The following is a 20455-nucleotide window of genomic DNA, read 5'->3' on the forward strand; positions in this document are numbered from 1 at the left end:
TTGGGGATTTTGCATTCTTTTAAATTTGGCATGCTTTTTCCGTTGATTCTGCAACAGAGATCTGACTCGTTTTGTGTACCATTGGAGATATGTATCATCATTTATGTGGTATATATCTCTCAATTACCGTCGATACAGTCTCTTTCCACCTCTTTTCTATGCTTACGTGATCAGATCGGAAGGAGTGGAGACTATACATCGAAGAAGCAAAGATGGAAATAAAAAACAGGCTTATGAGAGGAATTCTGATTCAATGTGGAAGGATATCAATGACAGGATTCGCTGATGACATTGATGTCTTCAGTAAAAGAGAAGAACGATTAGAGGTTCTGTTGAACAGAATGAACAATCTAATGGGTACAGAATATGGACTGGGAGTAAACCGAAGATAAACGAAAGTAATGCGAAGTAGTAGAAGTGAGAACAGCAAGAAACTTGACATCAGTATTGGTGATCATGAAATAGATTAATTTACGGAAGTGTGCTGCCTAGACAGCAAAATAACCCATGACGGAAGAAACAAAGAGAATATAAAACGGAGACTAGCACTGGCAGTAAGGACATTCCTGCCTAAGACAAGTCTAGTAGTATTAAACACAGTCCTTAATCTGAAGAAGGAATTTGTGGGAGCGTACGTTTGGAACACAGCGTTTAACAGTAGTAAGATATAGACTACGGGAAAATCGGATCAGAAGAGAATGGAAGCATCTGAGATGTGATTGTACTACAGAAGAATGTTGAAAATTAGTTCTACTGGTAAGGTATGGATTGAGGAGAGTTTTCGCAGAACTGGCGATTATGTGGAAAACACAGACAATAAGAAGGTACGGGATGTAGGACATCTATTAAGATATCGGGGAATGACTTCCATGGTATAAGAGGCAGCTGTACAGGATAAAAACTGTGAAGGAAGAAAGAGATCGGAATACATCCAGCACATAATTGAGGGCGTAGGGTGGAAGTGCTACTTGGAGATGAAGAGGTTGGTACAGGATAGGATTTCGTGGCGGGCTGCATCAAACCGATCAGAAGGCAAAATATTGGGAGATGCGAGAAGCGTTTGTTATAATAGTCGTGAATTCGTTCGCGTGGGTAAACGTCGGAGAAAATCAAGATGACATAGCCACTGAATTTGATTGATACGTCACTAGACTGTCAGCAACATAAAAGGCGATTTGAGATAGGAGTGGAATATCGCCAATAGCGCGATTTCACGTTTACGTAGATTGTTTCAGAAAAGAAGAAACCTTCAGCGGCCATACTTACAAAAGTACGATAGAATAACGGGGAATCGAAAGCTCCGTCTTGCGGAAACGAGTCCAGAGTGTTACCACGAAGTGAATTTCTTCAACGCACGCACTTATGGTATTTCCCAAATTTGTTGTAGCCACTAGTGTGCTAAATGCAGCACATAACTATGAATATATTCTGTCCACTTTTTTTTATTTTTTTCAGGTTACTCCACCCGGCCCTTCAGAAATTGTTTCTCGCCTATGTGATCGATGATCCAGCGTTCTTCACTCTGGCCTGCCGTCACTGAATCTTTGCATGCGACCTTTAGGAGGCTTCTCCCGTCTTATGTAACACACTCGCTGCTGTCGCGTCGTGTGATTGATGGCCTCATTAAAGAGATTTATCGCAGATTCTCCTCTATATTGTTCACTTTAGTTGAAGCTATATTTTAGTCCAATCATATTGCTTTTGTTCCACCGGGCCCTTTTTCCTAGTACACAACGTCCGACAGAAATGAAACATGACTCTTCGTGGTACTAGATGTAAAAAAAAAAAATAAAGAAAAATAAAAAGAAAGAAAGAAAGAAAGGTCACAGTCCAATGTCGAAATTGACTCTTGCATTAATACGCCGTATAATGTAGCCTCCTAGTCTATCAGTCTGAATTCTTTTATGATCATGTGTACTTATTTCCAGGAGAGAAAGGTGCTGCACCTTCTTAGGACAAGGTAATTTTATTGACAAGTGAGGTGACAGATAGTTCACATTGCAGGACTACATGCTAACAAGTTCAGACCAAATGAAACATACGTGTCAAGTAAAGCACGTCCAAACAGAGCCATCGACACACGTTGTATACCCCTTCCTTTCCCCCACCCCTCCTCCCTTATGGCGGCAGCGCCGACGTGTATGGCTCTGAGCACTATGGGACTTAACTGCTGAGGTCATCAGTCCCCTAGAACTTAGAACTACTTAAACCTAACTAACCTAAGGACATCACACACATCAATGCCCGAGGCAGGATTCGAACCTGCGACCGTAGCGGTCGCACGGTTCCAGACTGTAGCGCCTAGAACCGCTCGGCCATCCCGACCGGCGCCGACGTGTATTCTCTCATACAAGCTATAATAGAGGTGTTGAGCGGCAATTTGTCCAAATCAATTTAAGCCTTTTGTTGCACTTCTGCAATGGTTCTAGAAGCCCCTGGAAAATGAGTAAATTCACTTTTGATGGTGTCCCGTATGTATTCAGCTGGTGAGAGATCTGGTGATCTTACTGGCCAGGGCCGTTGTTGCACACTACGAAGAACACGTAGCGTCGACGCAGAAATTTGTATGTTGCACACTACGAAGAACACGTTGGGTCTAAGCAGAAACATGTAGATGTTCATAGTCCTGCCGGAGAAGCACATCAACTGCCTGTCGAAGGAATGGCAGTAGGATGGACAAAACAGCCTTTGAAATGTTAGTGTGCACTGGTTGCTTTACCTTGTACCGAATGTGACGGCGATTTATGACTGGAGACTCCCAGTACCATGAAGCCTAGGATGGGACCTGTGTGTTGTGGGCGAATTCACTTTGAAATAGGGAGTCCACCAAATATACACCATACCTGATTACGTCCATCATTCGTATAAGACAGAACCTGCTCTCATTACCGAAGACAACAGAGCGCAATTCTACCCCTCAGTCAGCTCTTTCACGACACCGGAGTAGCCATACTTCTCGTTGTTGTGGTGTCAGTGGTAGCCTGCCCAGGGACAGATGTGATCTTAATTCTGCTGCAAGCAGGCGGCTCCCAATGGTCCCTGATGAAACAGCAGGTGCAACATGCGCACGGATTTCGTCGCTGGATGATGTTCGGTTGGCCACCGCTGCTATCACACACAATGCGCCGATCTCGACATGGATCTGTACTATGCAGACGTCCAAAGCCACAGAAAGATTCTTCCCATCATGTGCAGCAATCCGTCGATACCTCTGTATAGCTTCCTGCAGGCCTACAATGCGATCTCGTTCAAATGGCTGGAGCTGTTCAACAGGGAGTACGTACTCGTCTGTGGCGCAAGGTTGCACTCCAGAATTAAAATTGCAATCACTGTTCTCCTTTTAACACAGCATGGTTAGTGCCTGCAGGGTCTAAACTGCACGTTAACAGACAAGCCTCCTGAAGCCATCTGATTGCCGAGGACCATGACAGAGGAATCACTAACATCACAACCGCTCGAATGCTCATATGATACGCAGGTGCCGCTGAACACAGTCCCTGAGGGTGTTGAATTTCTGCCCGCAGTGTGCAGGGCGAATTTTTTCACCGTGTACGAACTCTAGGGATTGATCGATAGGAGGATACGGAAAAAAAGGTCGAATGAACTTATTTCCGGAAAGTAATTTTTCCACGCTAGATACCATTTTATTTTCTTCAGGATACTCCACCCGGCCCTTCAGAAATTGTTTCTCGCCTACGTGATCGATGATCCAGCTTTCTTAACTCTGTTAATTTCACTATGTGCATACATTGTTACAGAGACTGTGGTTTAATACGCTCTGTACCATGTAGCAACAGCCATAGTATGTGTTGAAAATGGTTTCCAAGTGCCTCAATGCCGGCGATTTGTGGCCGAGCAGTTCTAGGCGCTTCGGTCTGGAACCGTGCGACAGCTACGTCCGCAGGATCGAATCCTGCCTAGGTCATGGATGTGTGTGATGTCCTTAGGTTAGTTAGGTTTAAGAAGTTCTAAGTTCTAGGGAACTGATGACCTGAGATGTTAAGTTCCATAGTGCTCAAAGCCATTTGGATTTTTTCTGCCTCAACCCGTGCGTGTAAGCGCCGTAGTATGTTCTGTCCCACACGTTCACATCGGCCATTTTGCAACCAAACAAAGTCAAAGGCAGTGCCTCCACACCTGGAATTGGCTCTGCGTACACTATACTTTTCAGATGGCCCCGTAATCAGAAATCGTACAGGTTGCGATCCGGTAAACGACCATGCCATGCAACTGAACCTCCTCGTCCGATTCATTATCCAGGGAAGGCACCATTGAGATGTGTCCAGCCGTTAACGGCGAAGTCAGCTGGAGTATCATCATGTAGCAGCCACATAACCCTCCGAATCATCAATGGCTTTTTTCCCAGCAGGGGAGGGAAAGTCACCCGCAAGAAAATCCGATAGTTCCGGCCTGTTAGGTGATGTGGGAGGAAGATTGATTCTAAGTACGGTCGCCAATTATCCCGGCCCACACATTCCAGCTGCACCGATGCTGATGATTGTCTGTCACTATACCATGGAGGTCCTGCATACTATACCACGGACGACGGTTATGAAAGCTGAAGATACCAATCTCCACGTAAAGGTGGCCTCATCTGTGATGGGTGACACAAATCCAGCAATCGTGGTTGCCTGGTGAAGAAACCAATGACAAAACTGCTCCCATTGTGGAAAGTATGTCGCTAGTAAGCCCTGCATACGCTGTAAGTGATAAGGGTAGTAACAATTGTCATTGAGAATGTTCCACACGGTCGTCTGGCTTATCCTCTTTTGGCTGGCCAACTGCCTGGTACTGACAGGGCAGTCGCCTTCCACTGTGTTAGTCACTTTTTGTCCAAGTCTGGTTTGTGAACAATTCAGGTACGTCCTTCACGATATCCTGCTTCCTGAAATAACACTGTCTCAGACAAACGGCGAAACACTTTTGCAAATATTGAATACTGTGGCTGTTGAAACCATGCGTACTGTCTCTGTGGCTGCATGGAACAGCGCGTATTAAACCACAGTCTCTGTAACGAAGTATGATCGAATAAATGGTCCTTAGCATAAAATCCGTACATTTCCGGACATTAGATCGTTTTGGTTCCGTATCCTCTCATCGTTCAATCCCTATCGTTTCTACATGGTGGAAAAAATCACCCTGTATATACACTGAGGTGACAAAAATATGGGATACCTCCTAGTATCGTGTCGGACCTCCTTTTAGCCCTAGCAGTGCAGCAGTTCAACGTGGCATGGACTCAACAAGTCGTTGGAAGTCCCTTGTAGAACTACTGAGCCAGGCCGCGTCTATAGCCATCCATAACTGCGAAAATGTTGCCCGTGCAGGATTTTTGGTACGAACTGACCTCTAGGTTATGTTCTGTAAATCTTCGATGGGATTCATGTCGGGCGATGTGAGTCCCCTAATCATTCGTTCGAATTGTCCAGAATAATCCAAAAATCAATCGCGTTAAGTTGTGGGTCAGTCACATGACACATTGTCACTATAAAAATTACAGTGTTTTTGGGAATACGAAGTCCATGAATGGCTAGACATGATCTCCAGGTAACCTAACACAGGCATTTTCATAAGCAATGAAAGCTTCATTTGAACCAGAGGACCCCATCCATTTCATGTAAACACAGCCTACACCTTTATGGAGCCACCAACAGCTAATACGGTGCCTTGTTGATAACTTGGCACCATGGCTCCCTGTGGTCGGTGCCAACCTAGAACAATGTCATCAGCTCTTACCATGTGGAATCAGCACTCATGTGACCAGGCCACCGTTTTCAAGTCGTCTAGGCCCCAACCGGAATGGTAACGATCCCGAGACGAACATATCGTGTTGTTAGCGAAAGGCTGCCGTAGCCCATTAACGCCGTATTTCACCGCACTGTCCTAATAGATGAGTTCGTCGTACGCCGATATCTGCGTTTATTTCATGCAGTGTTAGCACTGACAACTCTACGGAAACGTAGCTGCTCTCGGTCGTTAAGTGAAGGCCGTCGGCAACTACGTTGTCCGCTGTGAGATGTAATGCCTGAAATTTTGTGTTCACGGTACACTATTGACACTGTGGATTTCGGAATACTGAGTTCCCTATCGATTTCCTAAATGGAATGTGCCATGCGCATAGCTCCATCTACCATTCAACGTTCAAAGTCTGTGAATTCCCGTCGCGCAGCCATTATTTCGTCGAAAAACTTTTCACATGAATCACCCAAGTACAAATGACAGCTCCGCCATTGCACTGCCACTTTATACCTTGTGTACGCGATACTATCGCCATCTGCATATGTGCACGTCGCCATCGCATGACTTTAGTCAGAAAGCAACAGCCTCAAGGATTGTGCTGAGCGCTATTTACAGGGTGCCTCCAAAAATACCGACAAGCTCTAGGGACGGGTTCGTTACACCAAAACAAGAAATAAAATCTCTAGTAAACAAGGGCCGGGAGATACGGGAAGATTTCAATCAGATTACATCATGGACAGAGATTCCGAAATCAGATACTGGATTGTAAGGCGTACCCAGGAGCAGATATAGACTCAGATCACAATTTAGTAGTGATGAAGAGTAGGTTGAAGTTCAAGACATTAGTCAGGAAGAATCAATACGCAAAGAAGTGGGATACGGAAGTACTAAGGAATGACGAGATACGTTTGAAGTTCTCTAACTATATAGATACAGCAATAAGGAATAGCGCAGTAGGCAGTACAGTTGAAGAGGAATGGACATCTCTAAAAAGGGCCATCACAGAAGTTGGGAAGGAAAACATAGGTACAAAGAAGGTCGCTGCGAAGAAACCATGGGTAACAGAAGAAATACTTCAGTTGATTGATGAAAGGAGGGAGTACAAACATGTTCCGGGAAAATCAGGAATACAGAAATACAAGTCGCCGAGGAATGAAATAAATAGGAATTGCAGGGAAGCTAAGACAAAATGGCTGCAGGAAAAATGTGAAGACATAGAAAAAGATATGATTGTCGGAAGGACAGACTCAGCATACAGGAAAGTCAAAACAACCTTTGGTGACATTAAAAGCAACGGTGGTAACATTAAGAGTGCAACGGGAATTCCACTGTTAAATGTAGAGGAGAGAGCGGATAGGTGGAAAGAATACATTGAAAGCCTCTATGAGGGTGAAGATTTGTCTGATGTGATAGAAGAAGGAACAGGAGTCGATTTAGAAGAGATAGGGGATCCAGTATTAGAATCGGAATTTAAAAGAGCTTTGGAGGACTTACGGTCAAATAAGGCAGAAGGGATAGATAACATTCCATCAGGATTTCTAAAATCATTGGGGGAAGTGGCAACAAAACGACTATTCACGTTGGTGTGTAGAATATATGAGTCTGGCGACATACCATCTGACTTTCGGAAAAGCATCATCCACACATTTCCGAAGGCGGCAAGAGCTGACAAGTGCGAGAATTATCGCACAATCAGCTTAACAGCTCATGCATCGAAGCTGCTTTCAAGAATAATATACAGAAGAATGGAAAAGAAAATTGAGAATGCGCTAGATGACGATCAGTTTGGCTTTAGGAAAAGTAAAGGGACGAGAGAGGCAATTCTGACGTTACGGCTAATAATGGAAGCAAGGCTAAAGAAAAATCAGGACACGTTCATAGATTTTTTGACCTGGAAAAAGCGTTCGACAATATAAAATGGTGCAAGCTGTTCGAGATTCTGAAAAAAGTAGAGGTAAGCTATAGGGAGAGACGGGTCTTATACAATATGCACAACAACCAAGAGGGAATAATAAGAGTGGACGATCAAGAACGAAGTGCTCGTATTAAGAAGGATGTAAGACAAGGAAGTACTAAGGAATGACGAGATACGTTTGAAGTTCTCTAACTATATAGATACACCAATAAGGAATAGCGCAGTAGGCAGTACAGTTGAAGAGGAATGGACATCTCTAAAAAGGGCCATCACAGAAGTTGGGAAGGAAAACATAGGTACAAAGAAGGTCGCTGCGAAGAAACCATGGGTAACAGAAGAAATACTTCAGTTGATTGATGAAAGGTGGGAGTACAAACATGTTCCGGGAAAATCAGGAATACAGAAATACAAGTCGCTGAGGAATGAAATAAATAGGAATTGCAGGGAAGCTAAGACAAAATGGCTGCAGGAAAAATGTGAAGACATAGAAAAAGATATGATTGTCGGAAGGACAGACTCAGCATACAGGGAAGTCAAAACAACCTTTGGTGACATTAAAAGCAACGGTGGTAACATTAAGAGTGCAACGGGAATTCCACTCTTCAATCTGTACATCGGGGAAGCAATGATGGAAATAAAAGAAATGTTCAGGAGTGGAATTAAAATACAAAGTGAAAGGATATCAATGATACGATTCGCTGATGACATTGCTATCCTGAGTGAAAGTGAAGAAGAATTAAATGATCTGCTGAACGGAATGAACAGTCTAATGAGTACACAGTATGGTTTGAGAGTAAATCGGAGAAAGACGAAGGTAATGTGAAGTAGTAGAAATGAGAACAGCGAGAAACCATCAGGATTCATGGTCACGAAGTCAATGAAGTTAAGGAATTCTGCTACCTAGGCAGTAAAATAGCCAATGACGGACGGAGCAAGGAGGACATCAAAAGCAGACTCGCTATGGCAAAAAAGGCATTTCTGGCGAAAGAAGTCTACTAATATCAAATACTGGCCTTAATTTGAGGAAGAAATTTCTGAGGATGTACGTCTGGAGTACAGCATTGTATGGCAGTGAAACATGGACTCTGGGAAAACCGGAACAGAAGAGAATCGAAGCATTTGAGATGTGGTGCTATAGACGAATGTTGAAAATTAGGTGGACTGATAAGGTAAGGAATGAGGAGGTTCTACGCAGAATCGGAGAGGAAAGGAATATGTGGAAAACACTGATAAGGAGAAGGGACAGGATGATAGGGCATCTGTTAAGACATGAGGGAATGACTTCCGTGGTACTAGAGGGAGCTGTAGAGGGCAAAAACTGTAGAGGAAGACAGAGATTGGAATACGTCAAGCAAATAATTGAGGACGTAGGTTGCAAGTGCTACTCTGAGATGAAGAGGTTAGCACAGGAAAGGAATTCGTGGCGGGCCGCATCAAATCAGTCAGTAGACTGATGACCAAAAAAAAAAAAAAAAAAAAAGTAAACAACCGCTATTGAAGGCATGCCATGAGAGCTATGAGCACTTGTTCGTCTTCTATACTGTGAAACAGATCTCTTTTACTCTTGTTTTCCATTTCTAGTGAGGAGGTAGTATTAACGAATACAAGAAAAAGATTTCTAGTAAACATGGGCTCTAAAATGCATACATTAAGAGCTATGAGCACTTGTTCAGTATAAGAAATTTATTTCGCACTAGCAAAGATGAACTGCTCATATCTCTTAAGGTATGTATTTGAGACTGCATGTTTACTCGACACTTTTATCTGGGTTTTGGTGTGTGCTAGCTGTTTCCAAAATATGGAAAGGAAAGTGCTACAATAGAAGAGGTCTTTTACACAGTATCGAAGATGAACAAGTGCTCATAGCTCTGAAAGTAAGCATTTTAGAGCCCATATTTACTGAACTTTCTTTCTCGTTTTGATGTAAGGAACATGTCTCTTAACCTTGTCTGTAATTTTTTTTTTGCGAGGGTTTGGGGGTTGGGTGGGGACGCCCTACGCATTTGTCCTTGACCTTCTAACTGGTCTGATGTGGCATATCGCGAATTATTTTCCCATATTACCCTCTACATATCAAATAAGCATTTGCAGCTAACGTCCTCCGTTATTTGTTGGTTGTAATCTAGTCTCTGTCTTCTACTACAGCTTTTATCCTCTACGACTTCTTTACGTGCCGCGCACGTTATTAGTTCCCTAAAACATGTCCTTTCATGCTGTACGTTTCTCTTGTCACTGTTTTATACATATTCGTTTCCTCCCAGATTTTCCCAAATTCCTATATTATCAGCCCACATAATTTTCAGTATATAAGGGGCAGTAAAAACAAAACGAGAGAGATGAAGAGAAGTGAGTATACTGTTTACTATTTCAAAAGTAATGGTCGTAACTGTTAACACATTTATCCCATCGTGAGACAAGACGGTCAGTGTCTTCATAGAAAAAATGTTTGCGAATGCTTACAGATCTATGACTCTACCCAGGCGCGCACCGCTACGTCCGGAACAAATCGATGGCCACTAATGTCTGCAGGGCTCAAAAATATGGAAATTGCGTGGAGAGAATCCGGGACTGTATGGAGGACGTGTAAGGGCCTCCCAGCAAAACGTCTGCACCGTACTCGAAACTACCATGGCAACATGCGGGTCGGTGAACAGCAGAGAGGCACCAGGCTACACATTTGAATAACTGAACTATCTCCTACTGAAGAACACGATGAAAGCATAGAACGTCAAAAAGGAATAAGAAAGGTGTGGAAGAATTACTACGACGGGCAAAAAATGACGATTTTCTGAAGCCTTCTGGAAATGTTTATTAACTTCTCTGCATTATTACTTTTGCTAGAGCGTAGCATTAAAATTATTTTCCTCAGACTGGAAACGGCAAATGGAGTTTAGAACACTTCGGTAGCGCAAGGAGAATAGTTCATAATGTCTCGAATGTTTTTTTTTTTTTTAGAATCTTATAAGTGTTATTGTTTTTTTGTTATCTTTCTGTTACAGTGTACTGAACATTTCGAAATTTTTCTTCATGCGCTTCCTTTTATTAAGGAATCGAAGTAGTGAGTGTCCAGTATTGCTGCAACTAGTGAAACATCTCTTCCAGTTTTGAAGTATTGTCTCACTTCATTGTTTTTCCCGCTTTTTCCTTGACTATACGCTCTGTTGATTTCAAAAATTATTCGTAACAATCAAGTAACATTCCGCATCAGGATACTGTTGTGCGTATTAAAGTGGTCTGTATATTTACGAACACTACTTTTACAGTTTGTAGTTTGCATTCTCCTCCTCATTCTGTATTTCTTTTGTCTTCTGTTGCGACCCTTTAAAGTATTCTCAGACAAAGTCAGTGTCATTTCCTTCAGTACTCTTCGGAATTTCCATCATCAAGTATTCTTTTTCGGGCGTTTAGAGACTTCGTAGTCTCTTTCTGCGTGGACGATTCATTTTCGGTTCCCCAGTTACACGCAAAACGAATAAATTGACGTACTTGGAGAAGTAATATTCTGCTTTACCATTCCTGACTTTTCGTCCAAATGTTTTATCGCCGCGTGCTGTGATGGTACATTTTCTTTTATTATTATTCCTTTTTATCCTGATCGACAGCTTTCAAAACACAGTATTAAGATAATTAGCTCATTGTCTATCATTTGACGCACTAGGAGTGTTTGTAATGCCAGCACATCAAAATACAAAACAAGTCTTCAGACTAACGATATGTGTGAATTGACTTCCATTTGCTACAGTTCCCTTCTGTTCCTTCGGCCAAGCGACTCCTGTCGTAGCTCGACCTCATAATTATGGTGACAACTTCACCCAATAATAACAGAAATGAGTTTCAGTTCCACCTTTACGTGTACTGCAAAGATTTATCATTTCCCGTTCCACAACAAGAAGTTTAGTTTGAATACTAACAGCTATCAAATAAAATTTAATTTTCGAATAATAGCTTTTATGAGGAAGGAAGGACCATATACCTAAACACTGAAAAGAATAACCAAGAAAAGAGTATTAAAACGTGGAAAACACTAAGCGCTAATGACTTTTATAATAGCCGGTGACGTTTGAACTGGACACTACTAGAACACGTCTTTAAAATAAGAGGATAAGCACCTCAGTTCATGGAAGCTATAACACCTCTTTATGACAAAAAATTTTAGTTTATACACATTCGAAAATTTACAGAAACGGTTCACAACGTTCCTGTCACTCTCTAACAAACATGTGGACGACTTTTCTGTTAGGTCTGTAAACCAAAAGATCATCTGCAGAAGTGCTTGGACAAAAATAAATATCAACACATGAAAACCTCCAGGTGTTATTGGGAGGACGAACTTCTATAAACTAAATAACTACATGTAATTTAAAGGAAACCTTTCTGGAAGTTAATTCTTCGTGTAAAATGTAGAACTCCTGTAGTGCATCCATGGCGTGAACTGATGCTAATGCCGCAATTAATGCAATCTCTCCCAAGTATTCTCTGTTGGGGACCCTTACGTTTCACTTCCCGTTCCTATTGACATATTTGCGTGAGAATAATGAAGTTGTATAATACTCCGTCCGGCTGTCGTGAGTAAGGAATAACTGATGATTAATTGCCGATTACTGAATACCATATTTTACATAAGTGTCGATCCCATTTAATTTCAGTCACCGATTTCTTCGTCGCTGGAGATAAAATATATACATATGTGATGTGTTGAGATATAGGTACACTTATTGTGATTGTTTCACCTTCATACTTACCCATTTCAGCGTGTTAGCTTTTCTCTGAGTCTAACAGTCTTCCCGAAAAAACATTAAATGATTTACTACTTGATGTATTCTACGCCACGAAATGGATTACGCCTGTCAGCATAGTCCGCCCATTTTTCATCCACGTTTCCACACTTTAATACCTGACCTGCCGACCAGGGGGAAAAAGACATTAATGATCTGTTTGTGGCACGCCCACTTCGAGGTACTACTCAATGTAAACACATACTACCCATAATAGCTATAATTATTAGCCTGCAAATGAAGTAAATACTGATGTAATGTTAATCAGTACACTGTCCTCAAGTATAAGTAGAAATATCTGCACTTATACCCCCAACATCGTATATCTAACGTGAACCCAAACTCTTCTGACAAACCTCCAGAGATGGTAGTATGGAACAAAATCTGAAAAACTGCTAGTGTACATGAGTTCCAAAGCGCATACCTTAAGAGCTATGAGCACTTCTTCACTTCGCTACTCTGAAACAAGTGGCGCTCGTAATTGTTAAGTTATGAATTACAATGCCCATGTGCATTAGACTTTTTTCTAGTTTTGGTTGGTACCTCCTCTGGAAGTTTTTCGCTACAGTTCGGATTCTCCCTGTGTACAGATTGATTGAGATGCCTGTACCTGTGGGCCTTATGCAACCCACAACGTCTTCAAACATCACGTGTGAGATATCCATATTCTCTCGCCCGCTACGCACACTCTATTAGTCCTACAGAAAAAATGAACAGAGCCTTTTTGTAGGAAATGTAATTTAGTTACATTTTGTACTTCGATACGTTTTCGAGTGATACAAGGAAAAGGCCACTTTTGTACGTTTTTCTTGAATAACTCGAATACGTAGAGAAAACGTACCTCAGTGCAAAATTTAGACGTATTAAATTTTTCTGTAGGAAAAGTAATTTGCAAGTAGCGAGAAAGGGAGTAATAAACTTGTGCGTGTGGTGTTTGGTGTTGCGGGTGCGTAATACCCAAGCCAATATACACATGGTGACTATGCCGGATACAAGACAGTGACAACATGACAGTCGCACAGCTTCTCCCATAACACGTTTTCTAAATTTGCGCAATAGGGTTTCTTGATAGCTGCGTCTTCTTTCTTCTAAGGATTCCATATAATTTCTCCAAACATTTCCCAAACAGTTTTTACCCTGTCGTATGGCTTACACCGACCTGTTACAGTCTCTAAACGCGATGTCTGTTGTCATGTCTAGCTGACAGAGCTCCAAACACGGGAGCCATGCTGTAGAATAGATCCTGTTAGCTTATTGTATGCAAATTCCTTTACAGATGCACTGCATTTTCGTGAGCGCCTCCAAAAATCTACATCTGTATCTAAATCTACCTCTGCATCTATCTACGTCTACATGTCGATGAGCGTGTGGGAAAATCGAACACATACTGTATATCTTTCCGTACTAGCTCCGATTTTATGTGAGCATCCTATTATATATTACTTGTTGCTGTTAAAAAAGAAAAAAAGTCGATGAAGCAGGACCATGCCCATGTTACTGGCCTAGCTGCAGGTAGAGTGCAGTTTTCCTTCGCCACCACACTACGAGGAGTTGGTAGGTCAACCCATCGCCCTGTACATTTTTCACCCACAGGAAAGATCACCGGTACTGATTTAACAAAGGGCTGAATGGGACTGGGGCCCTCCTAGAGGGACTGAAACGAGAACAAATCCACACCCTTATCTGAGACTAAGCCTGGGACCTCTATGACTTTAGTCTAGTGCTGTATCTTTTAGTATACTGGACTGTTTTCTCATTACCATGGCGGGTTCAGCGTTTCGGCCTGAGACAGAGAAGGAGTTGAAATCAATCCGCTACAGATCTACAGTATCTGATTGCAAGATTACTGACGAACATCTTGAGCATGTCACTTGTGGAGTTATATAGCAGTAATTTCATGGTAACCAGATCGGCTAGTCGTGGCAAAACCGAGCCAATGAAATAGATATAAACTCAGTAATAGAACCCATCTACTCTCTTTCCAGTAGCGTTGTTACTGCGCCGATGTACATTTTGAAGTCACAGCTTCATCGTCAGGACTGCCGTTGTCAAGTAAAGACCTTCATTACGATGTCTACGCGACAGAAACTCGAATCTGTGACTCAGGTCGACATTTTTGCGTATGACGTCATGACGAAGTAATTCCCACACGTTCTTCCCTGTTACAACAGTTTCCTACATGATGACTCCTCAGGGAAGTCATAACATGAGAACTGCCCTCTAATGATGAAGCTATGACTTCAAAGTGTACATTGTCGTAGTAAAATGCTGTCGAAAAGAGAGTATATGGGTACAGTAGAGTGGTTCTAATGTAGAGTTAGCGTTTATTTCATTGTCCAAATAATGCAACACTTTTTTTTAAAGCAGATTATTTTTATTCAGAATTGCAATACACCATATTATTCCCCACTATTTGGCTACAAAATCCTGTTTTTCAACATAACGCCACGTTACTGTGAGGGCCTGCATACCTGCATCATACTACTCTACTGGTCGATGTTGGACCCACGTCATGCTACATCAATAACCTCCCCATCATCCGCGTACTGCTTCTCGCGGAATGCTTCCTTCATTGCGCCAGACAGATGGAAATTGGAAAGTGCGAGATCTGGGCTGTACGATGGATGAGGAAGAACACTCCAATAAAGTTTTGTGAGTTCCTTTCGGGTGCGCAGACTTGTGTGAGGACTTGCGTTGTCATGCAGCAGAAGTTGGCTTGTATTTTTGTAGCGATGAACGCTCTGAAATCGTATCATCAGATTTGTGAGGATAGCTTCAGTTGATCGTTGCACTATGAGAGAGGAAATTAAACAGAATAACCTCTTCAGAGTCTCAGAAGGCCGTCTCCATGACTTTACTGACTGAGAGTGCGGCTCTGAACATTTTCTTCGGAGGCGAGGTGGTGTGGCACGACTCCACAGATTGCCGTCGTGTTTCAGGTTTGAACTGATAACCGCATGTTACATCTCCTGTGACGATGTTCGACAAAATGTTGTCACGATCAGCCACGTAATACGCAAGCAACTCTGCGCATATGGTCCTTCGTTGCTCTTTATGGACTTCTGTTTGGTGCAAGGAGTCCAGCGGGCATGCCACAACTGGTGGAGAGTGTGTCAGCACTACTACCAGAGACATTCAGTTGTGCAGCGAGGTGTTTGCCTGTGTTCCGTCGATCACCTCCAATGAGAGTTCAAAAATGGTTCAAATGGCTCTGAGCACTATGGGACTTAACTGCTGAGGTCATCAGTCCCCTAGAACTTAGAACTACTTAAACCTAACTAACCTAAGGACATCACACACATCCATGCCCGAGGCAGGATTCGAACCTGTGACCGTAGTGGCCGCGCGGTTCCAGACTGTAGCGCCTAGAACCGCTCGGCCACACTGGCCGGTTCGAATGAGAGTGTCCGCACGTTCCAACACTGCAGGTGTCAATGCTGTGTGCGGTCGGCCGGCCGGCAGCAGATAGGACAGGTTTGCGCTACTTTGTTGTGATGAAGTCAGAAGCCTCGCCCAATGACTCATAGTGCTTTTTTTCACTGCCAGGTCACTGTAGACCTTCTGCAATGCTGTGGTTTCCCGCCAAAAGAAACTCAATGACAGCTCTCTATTTGGAACGCACCTCCTTTGCAGACGCCATTTTGAAGGCTACGTGTAGCATTGCCACCTATTGGAACTTAATGAAACTGTAGGGGATGAGGCGGAAGTATTCCACGATATCCCACAACAAATTCAGCGTTTTCAACGGAAACTGGTCGGGAAGAAAGTGTTGTAGAACTTATTGAGCACCCCTCGTAGGTATTGTCTTAAATTGATCCACATTTGCCGAGGGCTACCATTCATTACAATTGGTTCCAAAGCCTTCTCTGCACCAGGTCGAAACTTTTAACATTCCACGATAATAAGAAAATAATTCAGTCTATTACGCACAGCATAACTTGGATCTTCCGGGGGCGAAGGAATCGGTATTAAGTCATGTAACTGACGGCCCGTGCGGATCTTTTCCATCGGTTGCCAATATTGCTCACTAAACAATACAACAAGCCGTAGCATTATAGTAGGTACTATGAATGCAATCTTAATTTCAGTGAGTTGCCTGCCCTGTGAGAAGAGAGCAGGTCCTGTTTTCCCTACGGTGCGTTTCAGCTCGTAGCATACAGTAAACTAGGCGGCCATCGCGTACTTATGTTACCAGCATCCACTGACGTAGTTATATTGTGCGGACAGTAGACAACTAGGAGAGGAAAACAGCGTCGATGAATAATCCCGCCACATGAAGTAGACAGTGAGTCATTATTGTATCCGGTGTCTATGAAAGCGTCAGCTAAGTACACAATGCTCCGGGCTACAGTAGGGGCCGGGGCAAGAGGGGATTCGGTAAGCAACTCACCCCTTCGCTCGGCTGCCCGCTGCTCACCAGCCCTGCGACCGTTGCCTGCACCCTCACTGTCCGGTGGCGGCTCCTGTCCTGCAACAGAAGAAGACAGCTCTCTGTACTTGCGTCCCATCTTACACAGGTTACACACAATCTAAACTTACCAAGGGACGTGGCCACAAATAAAACATACCGTGATGAGGAACAGAATTATGGATTGTGGGAGGCAAGAATTGTCGTGTCACGTTGTAAGAGGTCCATAAGTAAGGAATTTATTGTTAGCGCACTGCAGCAGATGTAACTTCGATGGATTGCTCACGCGCTTCCTGCGATATGTATTCTACAATGGAATCGCAGACCAGAGAGCAGTGCCGGCAGCAGTAGTAGTAATAGCTCGCAGTCGGACGGTTGGGTCAGGTCGCTCTTAGAGAGCAGTAGTCGAGGCCGGTTGTGGAGAACGATGGAAGCAAAAATTATTATTGAAACTTCCTAGCAGATTAAAACTGTGTGCGCCGACCGAGACTCGAACTCGGGACCTTTGCCTTTCGCGGGCAAGTGCTCTACCATCTGAGCTACCGAAGCACGACTCACGACCGGCCCCCACAGCTTTACTTCTGCCAGTATCTCGTCTCCTACCTTCCAAACTTTACAGAAGCTCTCCTGCGAACCTTGCAGAACTAGCACTCCTGAAAGAAAGGATATTGCGGAGACATGGCTTAGCCACAGCCTGGGGGATGTTTCCAGAATGAGATTTTCACTCTGCAGCGGAGTGTGCGCTGATATGAAACTGCAAGGTTCGCAGGAGAGCTTCTGTAAAGTTTGGAAGGTAGGAGGCGAGATACTGGCAGAAGTAAAGCTGTGGGGGCCGGCCGTGAGTCGTGCTTCGGTAGCTCAGATGGTAGAGCACTTGCCCGCGAAAGGTAAAGGTCCCGAGTTCGAGTCTCGGTCGGCGCACACAGTTTTAATCTGCCAGGAAGTTTCATATCAGCGCACACTCCGCTGCAGAGTGAAAATCTCATTCTGGAAACATCCCCCAGGCTGTGGCTAAGCCATGTCTCCGCAATATCCTTTCTTTCAGGAGTGCTAGTTCTGCAAGGTTCGCAGGAGAGCTTCTGTAAAGTTTGGAAGGTAGGAGACGAGATACTGGCAGAAGTAAAGCTGTGGGGGCCGGGCGTGAGTCGTGCTTCGGTAGCTCAAATGGTAGAGCACTTGCCCGCGAAAGGCAAAGGTCCCGAATTCGAGTCTCGGTCGGCGCACACAGTTTTAATCTGCCAGGAAGTTTCATATCAGCGCACACTCCGCTGCAGAGTGAAAATCTCATTCTGGAAACATCCCCCAGGCTGTGGCTAAGACATGTCTCCGCAATATCCTTTCTTTCAGGAGTGCTAGTTCTGCAAGGTTCGCAGGAGAGCTTCTGTAAAGTTTGGAAGGTAGGAGACGAGATACTGGCAGAAGTAAAGCTGTGGGGGGCGGGCGTGAGTCGTTCTTCGGTAGCTCAGATGGTAGAGCACTTGCCCGCGAAAGGCAAAGGTCCCGAGTTCGAGTCTCGGTCGGCGCACACAGTTTTAATCTGCCAGGAAGTTTCATATCAGCGCACACTCCGCTGCAGAGTGAAAATCTCATTCTGGAAAAATTATTATTATTTATAGCCGCGCGCATACGTAATTTGTAACACCTGATTTTGTACTATTGTTATATCATTTCCTATGTAAATGTTTTTAAAAACCTTTTAATAATAATCTTTCTTATTAAGATAACTTTTGACAATCATTCATCTGAATTTCAAGATTTTACTAATTTCTCCTATCCATGGTCATCCCGATTATCGTAAGGAAAAATCAGTTGTTTTCTTTATTTTACACAATAACAAAATCTAGTGGGCAGCATTGCACTGGGCTGTGCCAAAAAAATTTCTTATAGGAGCGGATATATACGCGTTATCCGGCGACATAATTAAGGTAAGAATTTTCAGTTTATTCAGAATGACTTTTCAGGGCAATGACGCAGTTTAGATTCACAGTCAGTTAATTATTGAAAGATTACATACGAGCCACGATTTCATTGAGAGGTTAGTCACCATTTATTGGGAGGTTACGGAATTGGGAGGTTACACTGGTCGCCAAGTGTAACCTCCCAACAGTTAAATTTCGTAACACTGCTCTCTGGTCTGCGATTCTATTGTAGCATACATATCGCAGGCAGCGCGTGAGCAATCCATCGAAGTTACATCTGCTCGAGTGCGCTAACGATAAATTCCTCAGTCATGGACCTCTTACAACGTGGCTGAGGTGCGAGCAGATCCTATTGACATTATACATTACAGAGGAAGTGTGTTAAGCGAGACATCAGTGTATTTCTCGCACATCTACATACACACCGGAAGAAGAAATATCGCTTACGGTATTTCTGCAATACATCCCCAGGGTGATGGACAGAATCACCCCTATGTAGTGCAAACACGACATAAAGACTGTTTATAAACTGACGACGAAGACGAAAGATTGTCTCAAATTGGCAAAATATGAAAGACACCCACTCGCAAAGTCAGGAATATACAGAATATCACGGACATGTGGGAAAGTCTATTTTGGAATGACTGGACGATGAATCAACGCCAAGATTACCGGAAACAAGAGGCATCGCACGTTGGGACAGGTGGAGATATAGGCCATGGCGGAGCACGTGTTGTGTGAGATCGACCTGATAACAAAATTCCCACGACCGCTTGTTAAGAGAAGCCATAGAAATCTGCAAACATGTCAACAGCTACAACAAGCAAAAAGAAAGCCTCAAGGTAACGGATCCTGAATTCCCGTGCTATAGTAAAGGACCGTTTCAGGTAGCAAGGGGAGAGCCACAGCAGTAATAGCTGCGGAGTTCGCCTGCTCAGCTGATTCGTAACGTGCTCGCCTCCCATGCAAGCGGGCCTGGGTTCGATTCCCGGCCGGATAAGAGATTTCTCTCTACTCGTGGATTGGATGTTGTATTGTCCTCATCAACATTTCATCCTCATCACCAGCACACAAATCGCCCAATGTGGCGTCGGCTGAAATAAGACTTGTACTCGGCCGCCGAACTTCCCCAAAAAAATGGGGCGTCCCGGTCAACAATGCCATACGCTCATTTGCATTTCCAATGACTGCGGAAAACTTCTCTGACATTGGCGTGACAGCTACAAATAATCTATGGCCGCGAGCTCGACTCCAGTCCACTACTCGCAATGAAGATTGAAGCCTTGACAATACCAATCATTCGTATTGGCGAAACACACACACACACAAAAAAACTAAAACGTCGGCCAAAGAACGCGAGACCAAGTCAATGAGCAGTTTGTCAACAAGTGGAAGCAAAAGCCTTAACAATTTTGTTCTACGTACGTAATCCACATGCCATCGTACAGTGCATGTTACCACTGCTAGTCACTCTCTTTCTTGTTCCACTTATAAATAGAGCGAAGGAGAAACGACTGCCTATAGTTTCTTATTTTGCCTTCTCGGTCCTTACACGAGATGTATGTTGGTGGCCATAGAATCGTTTGCAGTTTTGTCGCAAATGCTTGTTTTCCAAATGTTCTGAATAATGTTACTAGAAAACAATGTCTTTTCCCCACTGGGATTCCCATTTGAGTTCACTGGGCATTTCTGAAATACT

At 43.5% G+C, this 20455-nt stretch overlaps 1 protein-coding gene across 1 annotated transcript in view; it reads right to left on the minus strand.

Moving 5' to 3' along the window:
- Positions 1 to 20455, minus strand: part of LOC124795431 (lachesin-like) — a 541280-nt gene that overhangs the window by 11648 nt on the left and 509177 nt on the right. The window contains exon 8 of the mRNA XM_047259458.1: positions 16820 to 16897. Within this exon, the coding sequence (XP_047115414.1) occupies positions 16820 to 16897 (78 nt within the window). The remainder of the gene's footprint in view (positions 1 to 16819; positions 16898 to 20455) is intronic.

Source organism: Schistocerca piceifrons, chromosome 4 (genome assembly GCF_021461385.2).
Source record: "Schistocerca piceifrons isolate TAMUIC-IGC-003096 chromosome 4, iqSchPice1.1, whole genome shotgun sequence".
Classification (NCBI taxonomy): Eukaryota; Metazoa; Arthropoda; class Insecta; order Orthoptera; family Acrididae; genus Schistocerca; species Schistocerca piceifrons.